The sequence below is a fragment of the Podarcis muralis genome, chromosome 14 (assembly GCF_964188315.1).
Source record: "Podarcis muralis chromosome 14, rPodMur119.hap1.1, whole genome shotgun sequence".
In the NCBI taxonomy this organism is placed as follows: Eukaryota; Metazoa; Chordata; class Lepidosauria; order Squamata; family Lacertidae; genus Podarcis; species Podarcis muralis.
The window spans coordinates 38,851,134-38,870,180 of NC_135668.1; the positions used below are offsets into that span (position 1 = coordinate 38,851,134).

The following is a 19,047-nucleotide window of genomic DNA, read 5'->3' on the forward strand; positions in this document are numbered from 1 at the left end:
TGTTTTGCTCTTCTTCCAAGGAGCTTGGGGCAGTGTACATGGTTCATTCCTTCCCCTATACCGGTACTCATATTGTCCTCCCAGCAACCCTTTGTGGTAGGCCAAGCTGGGAGAAGGTGACTGTCCCAATTGCACTTTGTGGCATAGTGGATACTTGAACACAGTTCTCCTCAGCCCATCACCCTAATCACTCCTAACTGGCTCTGAAAGATAACTGGCTATGAGACAATCCTGGCCTCAGTTAAACAGATAAGCAAGATGCCAATAGTTGTCTCTTCACAAAGAAGTAGGATTTTTTCCATTCCCTCTGTGGTTCACAGCAGGAATGCAAAGACTCTTTTCCCGCAGCTTATGCAGAGAAACTCCAAAAAGGATATCCTTTTTGTTCTGCAACATCCCAAGGGGGGGGGGACATCAAAAGAAGGGGGTTCTACAATCTCCCTGAGCTCTTTGTGATGTTGCTGAATTACCTTTGCAGGTGCATAGCATTTTTTTAAAAAATGTTCAACCTTCCACTAGTCTGAACCCATTGCTTCTTGTCCTATCCTAAGCAGCAGAAGATCATCAGCTACTCCTCCAAATCTTTGACATTAGCTGAAAATGTTTGCAAGCTTGCCTGGCTTACTTCCTCTCTAGTGTTTCCCTCTTCTAGACTAGAGACATATTGCAGCCTGAGCTCCTGTCCTCTCATCCCCCCCCCCCATCCCAAGTGAACAACTGGAACCATTTTAACACAACATTTGCTTTTCATTTAGAGAGAAGCTGGTTTCTGTGACTTTTGAAGATCTCTCACTGGGAGGATGGACCCCTTGTCTATGTTGTGGTTGCTCTTGACTGCCTGCGGACTAGACTTGTCTCAGGCTGTGAACCCCTTTGCGGTGCAGCAGATCCCGCCTGACCCTTGCTATGACGAAAAGGGGGCACCCCGCCGCTGCATCCCAGAGTTTGTCAACGCGGCCTTTGGGAAGGAGGTCCATGCATCCAGCACATGCGGGAAGCCAGCGACCCGCCACTGTGACTCTTCCGACCCCCGGAAAGCTCACCCAGCATCCTACCTCACAGACCTCAACACTGCTGCAAATATGACCTGCTGGCGCTCAGAGACCTTGCACCATTCGCCCCAGAATATCACCCTCACCCTCTCCCTGGGCAAGAAGTTTGAGGTGATCTATGTGAGTCTGCAGTTCTGCTCTCCCCGTCCGGAGTCAGCTGCTGTTTTCAAGTCCATGGATTACGGCAAAACATGGGTGCCTTATCAGTACTACTCTTCGCAGTGCCGGAAGATCTACGGCAAGCCCAACAAAGCCACCGTCACCAAACAGAACGAGCAAGAGGCTCTGTGCACCGATGGGCACACCGACCTCTACCCCTTGACAGGAGGGCTCATTGCCTTCAGCACTCTGGACGGGCGTCCGTCAGCCCAAGATTTTGACAACAGCCCCGTCCTTCAGGATTGGGTGACGGCCACGGACATCCGGGTCATTTTCAGCCGCCCCCATTTGTTCCGGGAACTAGGGGGCCGGGACCACGAGGACGAGGATGGTGGGGCTAGCTCTTCTTCGTATTACTATGCTGTGGGCGAGTTTCAGGTCGGAGGGCGCTGCAAGTGCAATGGGCATGCCTCACGCTGCGTGAAGGACAAAGAAGGCAAGCTGGTGTGTGACTGCAAGCACAACACGGAGGGCCCTGAGTGCGACCGCTGCAAACCGTTCCATTACGACCGTCCATGGCAGAGGGCCACCGCCAGGGAGGCTAACGAGTGCCTAGGTAAGAGAATTTCCTATCTTTGTGTGTCCCATCGCCTCCTATGACCTGGTGCTATACATTGCTATCTAGTTTAGAACGGTTGCAGCCAGTCTTCTGGTCAAGCAGAACAAAGCAAAAACTAAAAAACTAAAAACCTGGGTTGGGGAGATCACAGAGGAACAAATACTGCTGATCTCCCCTACCCTGGCCCCCGCAAAAAACCCCAACTTGTTACACAACTGGCTCTTTGTGACATGAGCTGTCGTATGCAAGAGCCCTCAGCCTATTTTGTTAGGTCAGGGGTAGGGTACTGTTCTAGACCTCCCATGGTCCAGATGCCAGCAGTGGGCGGGGCCAGAAGCAAAAGTGGGTGGAGTAATGGATGTACATTCTACCTTAGTACAGAAAGGTAAGTTTATGCACACGCTTCCACTCCCCTGTCTACCCTCTCTGGACTTCAGTAGGTACATGTGAGAATTATCTACCTTGAGAGGGAGGATTCTTTTTCAGCCTGAGGACCCCATGCTTTCCTAGAGAACTTTTCAGGGGCGGCATATCAGTACTGGACGAGTGTAAACACACCCCTCTCCATCCAGACAAGCCAGATGCATGGTCAGAGTTCTAGGGCACATTCCAGCCAAGAAGAATGGTAGGAGGGATGGTGAAAGGTGTTGTCTGGGGAGAGGTTGTGGCCTATAGCGAGTCCCAAGTGCCCAGTAGAGGAGCCTGGAGGAATGCTTGTCACCCCTGTGTATGGTGAATTAAACAGCCCTGGGAAATAGTAGCTAGACATGGGGAGAGGTACAAAGGAGGTTGAAACCAAATGAATTGAGTAATGGGTGCCACAGAAATGGCATGGACTGGTTTTCATTCGTTGATATTCCAACAAATGCAGATTATTTTTAAACCGTTAGGGGACCTGTAAGTATTATAGCTGGCTCCAGATTTAAGAGGATCCTGTTATTGCCTTCCTGAAGGCTCAAAGTGAGGGCTTTTCTTGTAGCTCAGTGGTGCAACAGGCTCCCCACCACCACCACTTTTCTTTCTTTGTAACATTATAGAGTAGCCTAGCACCTGGGTGGCTGCCATTTTGTTTATCCAACAATGCACCAAATTGAGGCGGCCTCTGGTTCATTGTGGAGGAAAACCAAAATGGCAGCATCAGCCGAATTGCAGCAATCAAAGTTCAATACAGTGGCCTGGGGGCTGGATAGCAGAAGGGCAGGCAGTAGGTAGGTAGGTAGGTAGGTGGGGAAGTGACAGGGCAGTGCTGACACTCCATTTAGCTTCCTTGCCACCTGGATGAAATTAGACCAGGATCTGCATGGAAACCAGGCCCTTGGACCACAGGTTGCCCAACTGAGTCTTACATACGCTGATGTCACTGAACCTCTGTCCAGACTGCTAAGTACTAAGGAGGACTGAACTGCAGAATCAACAGCAGGAAACTCTGATGGCATGAAACTGTACTAAGTATTGCTTGCACCTCTGTCAGCTCTCAAATGAATAAAGCGCTTCAGCAGAAAGCAGCTCAGGAAACTGCAGGAAACTCAACCTCAATGCAGGGAAGGCCGAGGAGTGTGATAAATTTCAACAGAGACCTGGCCCAAAGTCTCTCGAAGTCATTGGCGCTTCCCTCGAACGCCCCTCCTAGCTAGCTGAACAAACACTTTGGGGAGATTTCCCCCTTTAGCATCCCTATGGGGGTCAACCCTTTGGCAGATGGGACTGAAAAGGCGAACAAGAGGAGAGAAAAAGGAATGCAGGCGTAGGGCTTTGGGGAGGAGGGAGGCAGTGTCCCTTTAAGACACCCCTGACGGGTCCACCCGCACAAAGGCGGCTTAGCGGAGCTGCCGTGTGAAAGTTTTTCCTGTCGGCTCCATCTCCTATTTCTCCCTTTCCTCCTGCAGGCTTTGTGCCTTCTGTGAAAGAGCCCCTCTATCACACGCCTCCGAAAGGGGGCTTAGTGGCTGAAAGCCGGATTAGCTCCTCCAGCGTTCCCCTCTGTGCCTTTCAACCATGACATCTCCCCGGCCAGCAGGAACAGACGCAGCAATTAGCACCAATTAAAGGGAGAGGGCCCGCCTGGGAAGTCCCCACACCCCACCCCACAACACTGTTCTGCAGCTAGCCCAGGCTACCCTGTGCCACACACTGTACAGGCGCAGGGAGTGTGTGCCATAACCTTGCAGGACATTCTGAGAGCTGCCTTCTGGGTTCCAGAACATATTAGCCAGCCCTTTTTATTAGCCAAGGGAGGCAAACTGATGGGGATTGCTCTACAAATGTGGTGCGGGCAGAGACACTTCTGCCACAAAGAGCTGTGTGGCTCTGCAGATGTGGCTACTACAGAGATGTTGTGGCTGCAGGGCTGTTGTCAGCATCTAACACCGTCAGGCGGCTGCTGGGGCCTTCCTGCCCCAGGAGGACACAGTGCTGGTGCTTGTTGTAGATCCCCATCATTTTTTAAAAAGAAGTTTGTAGCCTGCCTCTCTGAGCAGTGCCAGGAAGCTGAGTCTACTGTAGGGAAGCTGCCTCATGCAGTCAGGCTACTGAACAATCTAGGTAGACAGGCAGTGGTTCTCAAGGGTTCCAGGCAGGTGTCTCTCTGAGCCCTAACTGTAGATGCTGAGGATTGAGCCTGGGACATTCTGTGTGCAAGGCAGATCCTCTTCCTCAGCCCTTCCCCTCACCAGTGATTCCAAGTCTAGAACCTTCTGCCTTTCTAGGTGTTTCTACCTCCATTTCTTGACATATGTGCAATGGGGTAGGGAACGTAGGAAGCTGCCTTATACTGGGGCAGACCATCAGTCCATCAAGCTCAGTCTTGTCTACTACACTGACCGGCAGTTGCTCTCCTGGTTTTCAGACGGGGAGTCTTTTCCAACCCTACCTGGAACTGTTAGAACAACTGCGCCCTGATCACCCAGCTTTCATTCTGGAGGAGCTCCATCTTCCATAGCAATGAGAATGTCTTAAAACTTTCCTTTTCCCTCAACCGCACTGCTTGGTAGATTCCATCATAATTTAATTTCTGACTGGTGTATTCCATACGTAATTGTTGGAGTTTGTTTGTTTGTTGTCGCTGATGCTTGCTTTTCACTCTCAAGGCTGAGGTGGATGCTTCCAACTATTATCTCATGTAACGTGCATAATCCTAAATTCAATAAAAAAAATTGGAGGGGAGAGACCTTCACAGATAGCGTGAAATGAATTCCAACTCCTAAAAAACAAGAACAACCATAGTTTCTTGCTTGGTTGGAAGGAAGCAGATTCATAGAATCGTATCATTGTAGAGTTGGAAGGGACCCCAAGTGTGATCTAGTCCGAATCGATGCAGGAATCTCAACTAGATCATATATAAGAGGTGGCCCTCCAACCTCTGCTTAAAAACCTCCAAGCAAGGAGAGTCCAACACCTCTCATGGGAGTCTGCTCCACTGTCAAACAGCTCTTACCATCAGAAACTACTTCTTGATGTTTAGTCAGAATCTCTGTGTAACTTGAATCCATTGGTTTGGGTCCTACACTCTGGAGCAGAAGAAAACAAGCTTGCTCCATCTTCCATGCGACAGCCGTTTAGATATTTGAGGATTGCTGTCTCTGGCTCCTCTTTTCCAGGCTAAACATACCCAATTCCCCTAACCGTTCCTCATCAGGAATGGAGAGTTACAGCCTCCCCATTCTGGAGTGGACATCAAGAGGAGCTGCATTAGTTGCAATGCTCTCTGTGAGTGCTTGATTTCTGCTTGCCACAACACTGCCCCTTTGCACTCTATGCGGAGTCTTTGGACCATGAGCCTTGACATCTGGCACTCATGTTCTGTGGCTTATATTTATATTTTAGGGTTGCTACTGGAGCAAGGATGAATTTGCTTGCCTGCCTTTTCCTTCTCTGTCCTCTTTTCCTTGTCAATCATAAACCTGCAGACAGAGACGCTTGCATTTCCTTATTCCTTGTGCAGCACCTAGACAACAGAGACAGGTGTTAAGAAAGGTGTTAAGGCTGGGCACAGAGGTTGAGGTATCCTGTCAACACAGTTAGGATTGTTGACATGGATAGTCTCAGCACTCCCCTATCCTGCCTTTGTCATACACACCCTCTCTGTCTGTATTTGACTTGGAATAAATGTGTCAGTACAGTTGCAAAATCCTGGGTTGCTGGACCTGTGCAACTTCTTTCTCTCTGTCTCTCCGAAAGAAAGATGCTCAGTGGTAGCGCATCGGTTTGGCATGCAAAAGGCCCTGTGTTCAAACCCCAGCATCTCCAGGTAGGGTCAAGAGAAAAGATGGGGGATAAATTTGATTCAGTTTGCATTTAAAGGTGAACCTACCAAATTCACACTTTGTGAAACAATGTGCCAACAAAAATGCAGGCATCCTTAAAATCCACCTTCCTTCAGATTTGCAGTGCGGTTCTGCAGCCAGTAATGTATAAGAAAATGCGTATCGAAGGTGAAGTCTGCATAAAAATGCATATATTGATAAAAATGTGTTATATTGTGGCAAATTGTTTGGCAAAAATGTGTATAATAGGCAAGATTGCATACAAACGTGTGTATTAGGAGAAATTAACACTAAAATGCTGGGGTTTTTTCATGAAGATTAAATTCATTTCTTTATTGCAAATTACTGCAAAAATGTGGAGAACCGAATTTAAGATTAGAAAAAATAGAAATGGAGAAAACTCAAATCTACAGATCAATCCATCCCTAGTTGAGAGTAAACCGCTGTCTAAAGTCTTAGGGAGTTGCTGCCAGTCAGTGTAGACCATACTGAACTAGATGGGCCAATGATTGGACTTGGCATAAGGTTGCTGCCGCCTGTGTTCCTGTGTTTCTTCACATAAGAACATAACTGAAGTACCGTAATTTTAATCTGTTTTAGTATTTATTTTAAACTATGGTGATGATTCCCCCCCCCCTGCGGTTTTATTATTTTACCTTTTTGTAAATGACTTTGTGCTTGTTTTTTAACAATCAAGTGGTGCATACGGTTTTTTGGATCAAACCAAAAGCCCATGTAATCCAGCATTCCATTCTCACAGCATTCAGTGCATCAATGGAACACTGTGGCTCATGACAGGACATTAACGTAACCAGTCCTTACAGCCAGTCATAGCCTCTTTCTCTCGTGCATGGAGATGTGGTTTGGCCACCAGGTTTCATAGGACAGCAAGCTGTGATTATTTATCATTCCCAGGTCTTTGGGATGGTGTTTGTGTGAGGCTTCTGTGTGTGTGTGTGTGTGTGTGTGTGTGAGAGAGAGAGAGAGAGAGAGAGAGAGAGAGAGAGAGAGAGAGAGAGAACTCATTATTTTCTTCTGGGACAGCATGGCAAACTCTGTGTCAAAGAGAGACCGTCCCAATTTAATCAAAGATTGGTGGGTGGCATGAATGAATTTTTGTGTGCATGTTTTCCTAAAATGAAAATGTGTCTGGTTACTGAAACAAAAAACACAACTTGGATCTGAACAGTTTTCAGGATTCAGTACATTTGTGGTTTGGGCACATTTCCAAGTTGTGGGTTTAGTGTGTTTGGCACAAACCTTTGGTTGTCTGCAGCTTAATTTTCTTTTATTATTATTATTATACTGAAAAAAAGGAAGACCGGATGAGTTGTTCAGCTGGGAACGTTTAGGGCTAAGGAAACTTGCCAGTGCAAGGGATAGTCTAGGTGATCATATTGTCCCTTCGTGTAAGGATGCCTGAATTATTTCTGCTAGAATCTTTTATTAGAAATCTCTTTCCCTCCCCTCCAAATCACTAAGATGTTCCAATGGAATATGTCTTTTTAAAGAGATGCATTTTCTTTTCTGAATATTTTGGTCAGCTCAGATCAGTATAATAGAAGGTCATATTTATTGATGAAGAGTGCTAAGTTCAGATGGGATTTGCTCCACAAATATGGTGGAGACACTTTCTGCCACAAGGAGATGAATGGAGACAGAGAAGAGAGATGCTACAGCTACAGGGCAGGTGTCAGCAGCTGGCATCTTTGGGCAGATGCTGGGGCACCAAGGCCCTAGGATGTCTCCAGTGGAACCTCACACCCACCCCCCGGCAGCGCGATCCCGGTGGGGCACCATCGTGGCTGTCCCCTGCCTGCACTGGGCGCCACGCCCCCACAGGCGGTGCACCATGCTCCCAGGACGCGTGCTACGCCCCTGAGATGCGCGCCAGCCATGCCCCCCACCTGCTCTCCGCCCCCCGGTGCCGGAGCATGAAGCTCCGCCACTGGCACCAGATAGCTGGATCCAGCAACTCTCTGAGGCTACAATATCCTGGAGCGATATGTCGAGGAAACTGAGAGGAAATTAAAATGGCAGTTCAGAGCCAGTTTTTCTGGTACTGCTCAGAGCACGTCACAGAGTGGTTGCTTCACTGCCACCACCAGGTAGGTCCACAAGGGCCCACCAACTGAGGACATTCAACCAGGACAGCCTCGAATCTGAGGCTGGCTGAGTGACCAATCTTTACCTGAGAAGGGGGCCTTTATGTGAGTGGGGAGCCTCAGACCTAGGGGACGAATGTGCCCGCCCCCCTCAGCCTCTGTGTCTGGCCCTCAGAACTGTCCCCAGGCCACACTTCTTGTTGGCTCTGCTCCATGCCCTCCTTGAGTGTTTTTGCCTGGTTGGAATGGGTCCTTGAACTCTGATCATCCCTCTTGCTTGCCTGCATGGGGAAGAGATGGGCGTTTGTGTATGAGTATGTATGGAGGCTGACATTCTGAACAAAGGCAGAATTTAACAGGGACAACAGAAACTAGGGACTACTGGAGAGGCAGGGACTGAACAATAACACACCTCCCCTAATGCAGCACTCATTTGCCACCTAATAATATACCTCTAAGTCTTGTAAGAACATGCTCTCCTCCTCCACACTTATGGCATGAGCCAGATATGTATCAAGAAAAACAGCCTTTTCCACTGCGGTTTGATGCTCCCTGTTTTCTGTGGAACAAGGGCTTGTAGATGGGGCTGCAAAATTAAAAACAAACACAGCTATTATACCTTCAGCCATTTCACAGATGAAAATGGAGACATTTATAACCCGGGTCACCTCATTTCCGCTGGTTCGTTTGCTGGTGGCAATGATGGGTGTTTCCCCTTCTCATCCTGGGATGCCCTCTGTGAACAAGGCCATGTACTATATGATCACATAACGTTAGTCCATGGTTATATAATGTTATTCTAGTTAGAATTCAGGTTGGGTGGGGTGGGGAAGGTCACCACCACCTTAGCCGGTGGAAATGGAGTCAAGGAATATACGGAAGCAACAGTTGAAGAAAAGGTAGACCTGATCCATCCTTTTCCCTCCTGAAGCACCCCATGGACAGCATTCTGGGGGCCACATAGTGGGGCAGGGGGAGCCAGAGGCAAAAGGTAGGCAGGGCAACAGACACAACTCTTTATAACTGCAGGCTACATTCCAGCCACACAAAAACAAGAGGTTCACACAAGTGCTTGACTATTTGTGTAGTCAAGAGAAGGGAGAGGTGCATGGAAACACCTGCATGGATCAGGGCCTGAATGAGAGCCAGGATGGGCCGTATAGCGCCTGCATAGGCTCCCAGGCTGAGCTGCTTCCTTGTTGTGCTACCCACCATGATGCCAAGGTTTTGTTCCTGGCCACTCACTGCTAGTTTAGTGAATTTGTGGAGGGTATCACATGCTAGTCCCATTGAAATTAATGGACATTACTAACTTAGGTGCATTAATTTCATTGGGTTTACTCTAAGTAAAAGCTGGGTGAATTCTATCCTATTATAGGATTTTGTGTTTCAGTGGGCATCACTTTACCCTTGTTTATATTGAATCACACTGACCATTTCAATGCCTATTCACAGAGTTTGGAGGGATCTTTTTGGAGCTCTCCACAATTTCTTCATTTTTTCATCTTCACCCTGATCAATTGGGATTCATCAGTAAACTTGTCTACCTCACTGCTCATCCCCACCTCCAGATCATTTTTGAAAAAGCTAAAAAAGTGCCACCAGTCCCAATAGCAATACTTGGGAGAATCTGATTTCTATATCCCTCCATCGGGAGAACAGTCTGTTTGCTCCTGCTTTCTGATTCCTGTTCCATAATAAAGTTACTCATGTATAAGAGGAGTGCTAAGCTACTCTGGAACCTTTGATGAGGGGCTTTACTGGAAGGTTTTATGAAAGTCTTAACTATATAATGCTCACTGGACCACCCTTATCTATACGCTTGTTGACACTTTTAAAGAATTTGTAAGAGGTTAGTGAAACAGGACTTATCCTTCCAGAAGCCATGGTGGTTCTGCTTCAGCAAGACTTGTTCTTCTCTGATCGTGGTAATTGTATCTTTAACAGTGCTTTCTACCAATTTTCCTGAAACAGGTGTTAAGTTACTCAGCCTGTAATTTCCTGGATCCTTTTAAAAAAAAATAATGTTACATCGGCCACTTTTGAGTCCTCAGGTGTGGAGGTTGATCTTAGGAACAAATTGCTTATTTTTCTTAGCAGATTAGCAGTTTCACATTTGAGTTATTTTAGAACTCTCACGTGGATGCCATTTGGATGCAGTGATTTGTTGATAATGCCTAGAACTTCAAATTTCACCACCACGATTTGTCTCAGTTTCTCAGTCTTACTTAATGAGAAAGTTAGTTCAGGTGCAGGTTAGTTCAGGTTCTGTCCCACATCTTCTGCTATGAAGACAGATGCAAATAATTCATTCAGATTCTCTGCAATCTCATTATTCTCCTTTAGCACAGCTCTGACTCTCTTGTCCAAAAGTCCACTCACCTTGTAACACACACCTCTGCAGCTTTACTCACAAGTAAGCCCAGCTAAATTCAATGGGTTTTACTCCCATATAAGTGTGGATAAGATTTCAGCCTTTATGGACTTGTGTATTCACTAGAGTCAAGATGCACATGACATAGAGGTATGATAGGGATACCCCTGGAGTTTCCAGTAAAATTCAAAGGATCATTTTTCAGTATAAGCATGATTAAACTGAAAAAGCAAAACAACACAAGCAACAAATGTAATACAAGAAATGATTTTTTTAAAAAATGCAAATAAAGCTGTGGCAAATTTTTCATGATCAGCTTAAAAAATAAATTTTAGGAATCTTTCCACTTAAAACAGAATTCAGAGGAAATGGGATACAGCACAGAGCTAGCCAGAGAAATTATTACACACATACACACAGCCCAATCTCACCCATAGTTTCAGAATGCAACTAGGGCTGTGCTAGAGAGTTAAAAATAATTTAGAATGATTTTACTAAGTCAGGACTGTTCACTCTAGTCAGACACCTATATTTAGGTATGATCTGCCTCCTGCTTTGATATCTGATCCCTCAACTTTATTTTAATTCTCGTCGGTGTCATCCTGATATTCATTGATATTTCTAAATTGGCAGTTAAACTATTTGGGGTGCTGAGCTTGCTGAATCAAAGCAAAGCACTTTTCAACATTGCTCTTTGAAAACCATTCAGAATGCGTTCAGTTGCAAAGTCCAAACTCAGCCTGCACCGGGTGACTTTTCATGCTGATACTGGACCAAAACGTAAGGTTTGCAGAGCCATAAGTATTTAACCAGAGTGCTTGACAAGATCTGAAATACTTTGCATATGATTATGGCAGCCATTGTTAAATCTGAGCTGCTAGATAGCTCACATGTATTGTTTTGCAAGCAGAGGTTGCTGGAAATGCGTAGCTCAAAGTTTACAGAATAAAGTCATAAAGATTTAATCTATTAGTCAACATTGACATAGGGCAAGATGAAGCCTGTTTTGTGCCTAGCAGTTATCTAGAATTATCATCAAAATACAAATGTTAAAACACTGCAGTTTTCTTGGCCGTACCTTAGGAACAGGTTGACCAAACAGTGAAAGCATTCATGGCAGGGACGGAACCTAAATCTCCCTCACTTTCAGTTTGGAAGGTCTGTTAATTTAGTTGCTCATGCACTTGCTTTGTGGAGAATCATGTGGACATACAAAGCTTCCTTATACTGGCTAAAAGCGTTGGTTTCTTTAGCCCAGTTTTTAGAGTGGTCAAGTGTGAAACTGGACAGGACTCCTGAATCATCATCATCTTCATCATCGTCATGCATTAAATCTATATACCATCCTTCATCCAAAGATTCCAAGGTGGTTTACAGTATAAAAAATGTCAGAAACAGCAACTTGTGCCCCATGTTCCATGCCACTGATGCCCTGCTCATAGTCATAGTGTGTGTGTGGAAGTTAGCAGTTAATTCCAACCTTCATGTTCAGTGTCTTGCATGCAGAAGGTCCCTGGCACCTTCCGGCAGGGCTGGGAGAGAACCATGGTTGACATCCTAGACAGCAACTGCCAGTCTGTACAGAAAATACTGAGCCAGATGGAGCAATGGTCTGACCTAGTATAAAGCAGCTTCCTATGTTCCTTTGGTCAGAGGCTGTGCTACTCTGACTGCCATCAGCTGGGGGCAATGAATAAATGAGAGGTGTTTCTTTTGGGGTCCCGGAGGCATCTGATTGAGCACTAGAGGAAACAGGATACTGCATTGGTAAATGGACCATCCAGTGATGCAACTAGATTATTTTAGACCCTGGACTTAGTGTTCTTATGAGTGTCTCCTTTATGGGCATGGGGAGGCACACAACAGTTCCCTCCCATTCCAACCACGGTTCCATGCTTTGCAACTGCGTCTACATTCTTGATAGGTTCAAACAAAAACCAAGCAAACAGAACAGCTTGCCAATCCTGTAGTTTGTTCAGGGTGCTGAGAGCTGTTAGAGAGCTCCTATTTCCCTGAGAGAGCTGCAGGTCCCAGAGTTCCTTGGGAAGAGGGGTTAACTGTTAAAGCATCCTGAGAAAGGTAGCTTTGTAGGAGGAAAAGGAGGGTTTCTTAACAACTTTCAGCACCCTCAGTGAACCACAGCTCCCAGAATTCTCCAGGGGAAGCCATGCCCTTTCAGAATAGTATCATGGCACTTTTAAATGCATGGTGTGAATGTGGCCTCTCCTCACTCCGACGCCACCCCTGAAATGACTGCTCTCTCTGGTGCGATCAAGGCAGCCCCTGGTAAAGGGGCCAAGCTAAACATGGTATGCAGCTCCGAACCTGCTTATTACTGAATGGTTTCATTAAGATGGTTTTGGGTGGTTGAGGGAGTGGTGGCATTTTCAGGACCTGGATTGCCCTCCTACACGGCGGAAGTAGCAACCCTGCCCTGCAGGCATTGCAGCCAGGCACTTCTCCAGTGAAGGCATGGGGTGTAGCTCCGATCTGTTGTGGCTTTGGCATTGAGGTCTGCTCTAGAATTTCATGGAGACTGTTCCATTGACTAATTGCTCCCAGCCAGATCGCAGACAGTAAGTGTGCTTAATGCTCGGTAATGCTTAGAGGAAGACGGCAGGTTACGGATTCCTGCGGGAGGAGGGTGGCGGACGTCGGTGGCCTTTAGAAACGGAGCGGAGAATTGCAGCGTTATGTAATTGGCCCATTATTTACAAATTAATTGAACCTGTGATTGTTTAATTGGTCATGTGATTTTTGAAAGGCGGGGTGAGGTGAGGGGGGAGAGAAATTGGCTGCCCTTGTGTGAGGAAGGAAGCGAGCTCCTATATAATTAGCCTGAAACTATGCAATTAAATTCTTATTAATACCCTCAAACAGCAGGGACCATTCAGGCCTTTAATTAGTGATTAACATGAGACAGGGAGAGATTGAGCTGTAACAAAAACTGGCTCGTGGTTGCAGCACAAGTTTTTAGCTGCTCTTCCTCCCCTCGACTTGGGAGGGAAAGGGAAGAATATGCAAACGACATGCTTCGTGGTGGAAGATCAAGCGCAGTCATGTTGAGGAAAGGATCTGAGGGAGACATGCCAACCCTACCGCGTAGGCTGCTTGTTTTCTTCTGCAATCTGCCTTGGGATTTAATTTGCTCCTGGATGCTGACAGTCGGGTCTGGTGGTCTAGAGCAGGTACGGGGGACCTTTTTCAGACACAAGGGCCATGCTGCCTACTGGGGAAAGTTCATGAGGGTCACACATGTCAGCGGTGGGCATGGCCCAGGGATGCCAACTTGAATAAAATATTTGAGGGGGCAGGTAAGTCACACCCCGCATAATCTTATCACATGATGCAGTGCACACACACCATTTGAATGGCAATGCCTATCAACTTTTGGGGGGCCTGGCCCCCTCAAATATTTTATCAGGGTGGCTGAAGACCCCCCAGCCCCTAGGCGTTGGCTCCTATGGTAGGGCCAGAGGGCAAATGATGCATCTTCAGAAATAGTGACTAACATTTAAATGGGAAGATACTGCATCTCGCCATAAGTGAGGGAGAGAGCAGGACCCAGGTGACCTGTGTGCCTTGATCGAGCTGCTCTCTGGGTGCCACAAGGTCCTCTCCTGCTCTCCCTTCTTATGGATCTTTATATTTAAACCACACTTGGACCAGGCAGCCATTCAAGAAGAGATGTTGCTTGCTTATGACTCCCATCAGCTCCCACCTGAACCACCAATAGTCAGGGATGCTCAAAGATCAGCAGCATCTGCTGCATGCAGGTTTTCCACCTTTGAAACAGAGAACTGCGGTCTGTAAAGAAGGAGACATGGTCAACCTAATTCTGCCCTTCATTTTTATTTGTTAAGGTTTTTTGCCCGTATCATTTGCAATTGTAGCTGGTCTTTGCAAAACCATCCATCTTCTATGCACCAGCTGAATTCTTGAAAGGATACGTGTGTATGTTGCATTCTCTCCAGGGTCTCATTAGGCCTCGACTTCCAAAAATTTCCTAGTGGTATTAATATCTATCCACATGCTAGAGCAGGAAAGTTATTTTTCTGCTACTGGCTTTACCCCAACCTTGGGAGTGATCTTTCAAAAAACAGACAGCTGAACAAAAAGCCTTTGACTTCACTGATGGCAGAATCTGGCTGCTTTGTGCTTCTTTTGAACAATGCCTCCCACATTGTTTGGCATTTACTAGATATCTTAAATACTTTGGCTTCGACACTGCTAGCTGCCACAGTGTTGCTCCCCAGGTGTTATCAATTGTATATGTGGTTTAGCAGTGGCAAACTTTTAACTGCCAGTGCGGCCACATGCGTGATGTGGACTAAAATCTTATTCCGTCCCCCCATCAAAATTCATGGATTTAAAAGTGGGGGAGGGGGGAATCTACTGTTTAATGATAGCAATTGTTGAGAGAACAACACAGTGGTTAATGACCAATATGATGCATGGAAACATCTCTGCTGGATTAAACCAAAGGTCCATCCAGTCCAGGGGTTGTAGCACCTTTTCCAGTTTGAGGGCCACATTCCCTTCTGGGCAACTTTCTGAGGGCCACATTCTGGTGGGAGGAGCCAGAGGCAAAAGTGAGCAGAGCAATATGTGCAATTTTTACCTTTGTAGACTAGACTTGATGTTTATGCATACCCCTCTCTCTTCTTATACAATAAGCAGTAATGAACATGTATATCCCAAGAAAGACTCTTCTTTCCCACTCCTTCCTAGTTTCACCTCCCTACATTACAATCAGGCCATTTCCAACTCATCACCTTCATCTTATTCAGGACACAGAGGTGGGTGGGGGAAGGAATGTCCAAAAGCAGCCGTTTCCATTCAGATCTGTCTCTCTGGCACAATCGGGATTGTTTCTGTTCCACTACAGTTCAGTTTCTGCCAAATACCGCAGTATTAATCTCTCACTGTCTGCTGTTAACATAATTTCAGAATTATTTACGTAAGTTACAAATTTAGCATAATTAATGATTTAGTTATTCCCATGCCATTCATTTAAATGCAAACACAATTTAAACTGGAAGTAGGGGGTTTAACAATCACATATTATTTGTGGACTGAAAAACAGCTACAACAACAACCATTACCAATTGCCATTTGGTGGATTGATTTCCCTTCTAGACATCGGACCAATAAGGGAACACTGGCAATTTCCACTTCTGTTTCCATTTAGGGCTAATGGTTGCGTTACTCCACCAACCTCAGTCTGCCCTCAGCCAACCCACATCTACCTAGAAACCCACCATCATCCCTACTAGTTCCAGTGGGCACCTGCAACCACTGCCTGTACTTATGGGGCTCCCACACATTTTGGAACCTGCAACCTCCACAAGTAAAGGAGGATTCCCTGCCTTAGACAGTCTCCTTTAAACACACAGAGGGCACTAGGAATGGGGATGGAGCTCACACCCTCATGCATTCTCTCCCCCCCCCCCCCTTCTTGCATATTCAATTAAGGCTGGAGGAATGCTTGAGTAAGATTCCCATTGATAACCATTCATGAGAACTGGCCTCTGCATCTTCCATTGATGGTACTGTGGTTCCTTTGAGGGACTCAGGATTTCGTCCCTGGCTACTGTCGTTGTCTGAAAACAAGAGGGGGGGGGTGAGCAGAGTAGGCCATATGCAGAAGCTTAAGTAATTTTCTGGAACAGTTTCTTTCCCCTCTGGGAGAGAGTAGCAGCCAAAATGGAAAATATCTCCTGCACAGGTTACATGCAAAGGTTGCCAGTGCAAACCGAAACAGCGGGAGCTCTAGTTAGCTCTAAATACTTGTATCTGTCCAGACGGAGTGGATCCAGAAAGTAAATTGGATATCTTTATTTCTGTTCCAGGCAGATCTGTATAATCTGTCTTCAAGAAGCAGATGCCCTTGTTTACTTTATCTGATCCGTGATCATTAACATGGAGCAGGGAGGCCTTAGATGAGCAGTACAGTGTCTGATTTGTACACAGATGGCTCCAGGTCCAGTCCCCAGCACCTGCAGCTAAGGCTGAGAACAAATGCCCATCTGACACCCTGGAGACCCACTTCCTGGACAGTCCTGAGCTAGATGGACCAATGGTCTGATTCAGTAGATGGCCACATCCTGGGTGTTAATATAGGTTATTATATTAATATATAAAAGTTGTGGGTTCTAGCACAGTCCAGTTGCTTCCATATTCACCCTCGTTCACATGGTTCCATCTGTTCAAATAGTAGCCATCAACATGTAAAAAAAGGAGGGAATGCATCACTGAACAAGAGGATAGAAGCTTGCCTAAAAGTTATTCTCTTTTATGGGTATGTGCAAATTTAGTAAGGAGGACTTTGATGAGGGGACCTGTGTGTGCCTGCTTAGTTTGCTGTCCTGGTGCTGCTCCCAGTTGATAGGTGACTTCAGGGTCCCTCCAACTATTTATCTTTAAACTGGACTTGGACAACAATTCATGTAGTGGACACCTCCAAGCAGAGGACTGTCCTCGTAAAGTGGTTGTCTTTCTTTTCTAGCAGATGATAAGTCTAGGAGGTGCAGGGACTTGTCAATAGTGGCTCCAAAGTTTAAGAGTTACTTACTTGACGATGTAGAAATATCTTGTTCCTGCAAAGGTTTATGTGATTGTGATGTGGTCTCTTCATTGGGACTTTGCGGGAACAGAATCCCATGCTAGATACTCCTTTGGTCTGGGAGGAAGCTAAGTACAGAAAGAACCATGGCTCAGTGGTGTCGGGGCACCTCTCTTGCATGCAGATGACCTCCAGTTCAATGCCTTGTCTCTCCAGTTAAAAGGATCAGGTTATAGGGGATGACTGGAAGACCTCTGTCTGTGACCCTGGAGAGTTTTTGTCAATCAGAGTAGACAATACTGAGCGATATGGACAAACGGCCTTACCTGGTATGAGGCAGCACCTTCCAGTGTTGGTGCAACTGCAATGGTGCTCCAGTTGCTTAGATGCTGCTGTGAGTAGTTTTAAGCCTCTCTTTGGCCTCTGGCCTTGCTAAGCTAAACTGTTACTGATGAAGTCAGAGGCAATGAGACAAGCCTGGGCAATTATTTACCCATGCTTCCTTCCCATCTCACCTCTTCACCTCTGATGAATAGTCCTTGAGGGCTTCCCTAACAAAGGGAGCAGAATGCGGAACGTCCTGTACATGGGAACTTCAGGTCAGGAGGAGGGATGTGCCAGCTGCCGCTCCCCAAGCAAGCAAGCCAGCCATCAGTGGAGCCAGTGTGGTGTAGTGGTTAGGGAGTCAGACTTGGACCTGGGAGACCAGGGTTCAAATCCCCACTGAGCCATGAAGCTCTCTGACCATGAGCCAGTCAGTGCCTCTCAGTCTAACCTATTTCACAGGGTTCTTGTGAAGATAAAGTAGGGGAGGGAGAGAACCGTGTAAATCAGTGGTGAGCCAGAAGTGCCAGTGGGAATGGACACATCTGTCTATTTCGGTTTCTGTCAGCTTCCCATTTTTCCAGCCTTAAGTTCTGTTTGCCACATTTCTGCATCAGTTTGCTATTTTTTTCAGTTCTCATGAAAATTCACCAGCATTTTAGTGCACATTTCCCCTAATATACACATTTTAGAATGCAATTTCCCTAAAGTTCATTTCTGCAAGCAATTTTCACCTAATACAATGCATGTTTGTATGTTATTTTTATGAATGTATACATTCTTATGCACACCTTCCCCTAATATGTGTGGTTTGTACACATTTTGCGGGTGGAGAATAGCAGCGCAAAATTCAGAGAAGTACAAATTTCAGAGGGTAGTTGCATTTCAGTTCGTGTATCGTCTTGGGAAGTCTGATTAGGTGAGTCCGCATTAAAAATCTGAAATGAGCCAAGTATCTGTGAATGACACTGTTATCTCTTCCCAATCAAGCTCTCCCTGTTTAAATCCAGGCCCATTAAAAGGTAGGCATGGAGCCTCTCCCAAGCCAGAGCTAGAGTGGCCACCTACACATCACCCAGAAATGCATCGCCAAAAGGAAAACAGGACGAAAGAAGACAGAGATTTGCATAAAATTTGCACACGCTAATTGAAGTTTATAGTTGCAAACTGAGAACTACTGAGTGGTAACCAACTAAGCCCTTCTCAGAGTAAACCCCTTAAAATTAATAGACCCGTGTTAGTCATGCCCATTAATTTCAGTGGGTCTACCCTGAGTAGGAAAAACACGGGATACAACCTGCTTTCTGTAAGTTAAATAGAAATGCAATTCAGCTTACCATAGTGGGGAAGATGGTGGCCTACAGTATGTGTCTGCTCACTCTGTTGTCCAGGTTGTACTCCCTGTAGATGGGCAATGTGTTGCTTTGTCCTCCTTCTTGGACATGTGTTAGTGGCTGCCTTAATGGTTTGACATCAGGGTCAACTCTAGGGACCCCGTTTTGCGTCCTCTCCTTTGTTAAGCCTTCATACTCTGCCCCATAACTGTTGCTTTATCAAATTTAGGAGCTGGTGGAGCTGCCCTTCTAATGCCTTGCAATGCGTTGGTCTGAAGCATTTTGGGAAAGGAAAATGGCGGCCTCAATCAGT

The 19,047-nt window shown here is 46.2% G+C and overlaps 1 protein-coding gene across 2 annotated transcripts in view; it reads left to right on the top strand.

Moving 5' to 3' along the window:
- The window catches only part of NTN3 (netrin 3), a 111,031-nt gene that overhangs the window by 34,169 nt on the left and 57,815 nt on the right, over positions 1–19,047 (top strand). For both annotated transcript variants that reach the window (XM_028705689.2, XM_028705688.2), the window contains one exon: positions 756–1,767. In XM_028705689.2, coding sequence (XP_028561522.1) covers positions 801–1,767 — 967 coding nt within the window. In that variant the 5' untranslated portion in view covers positions 756–800. The remainder of the gene's footprint in view (positions 1–755; positions 1,768–19,047) is intronic.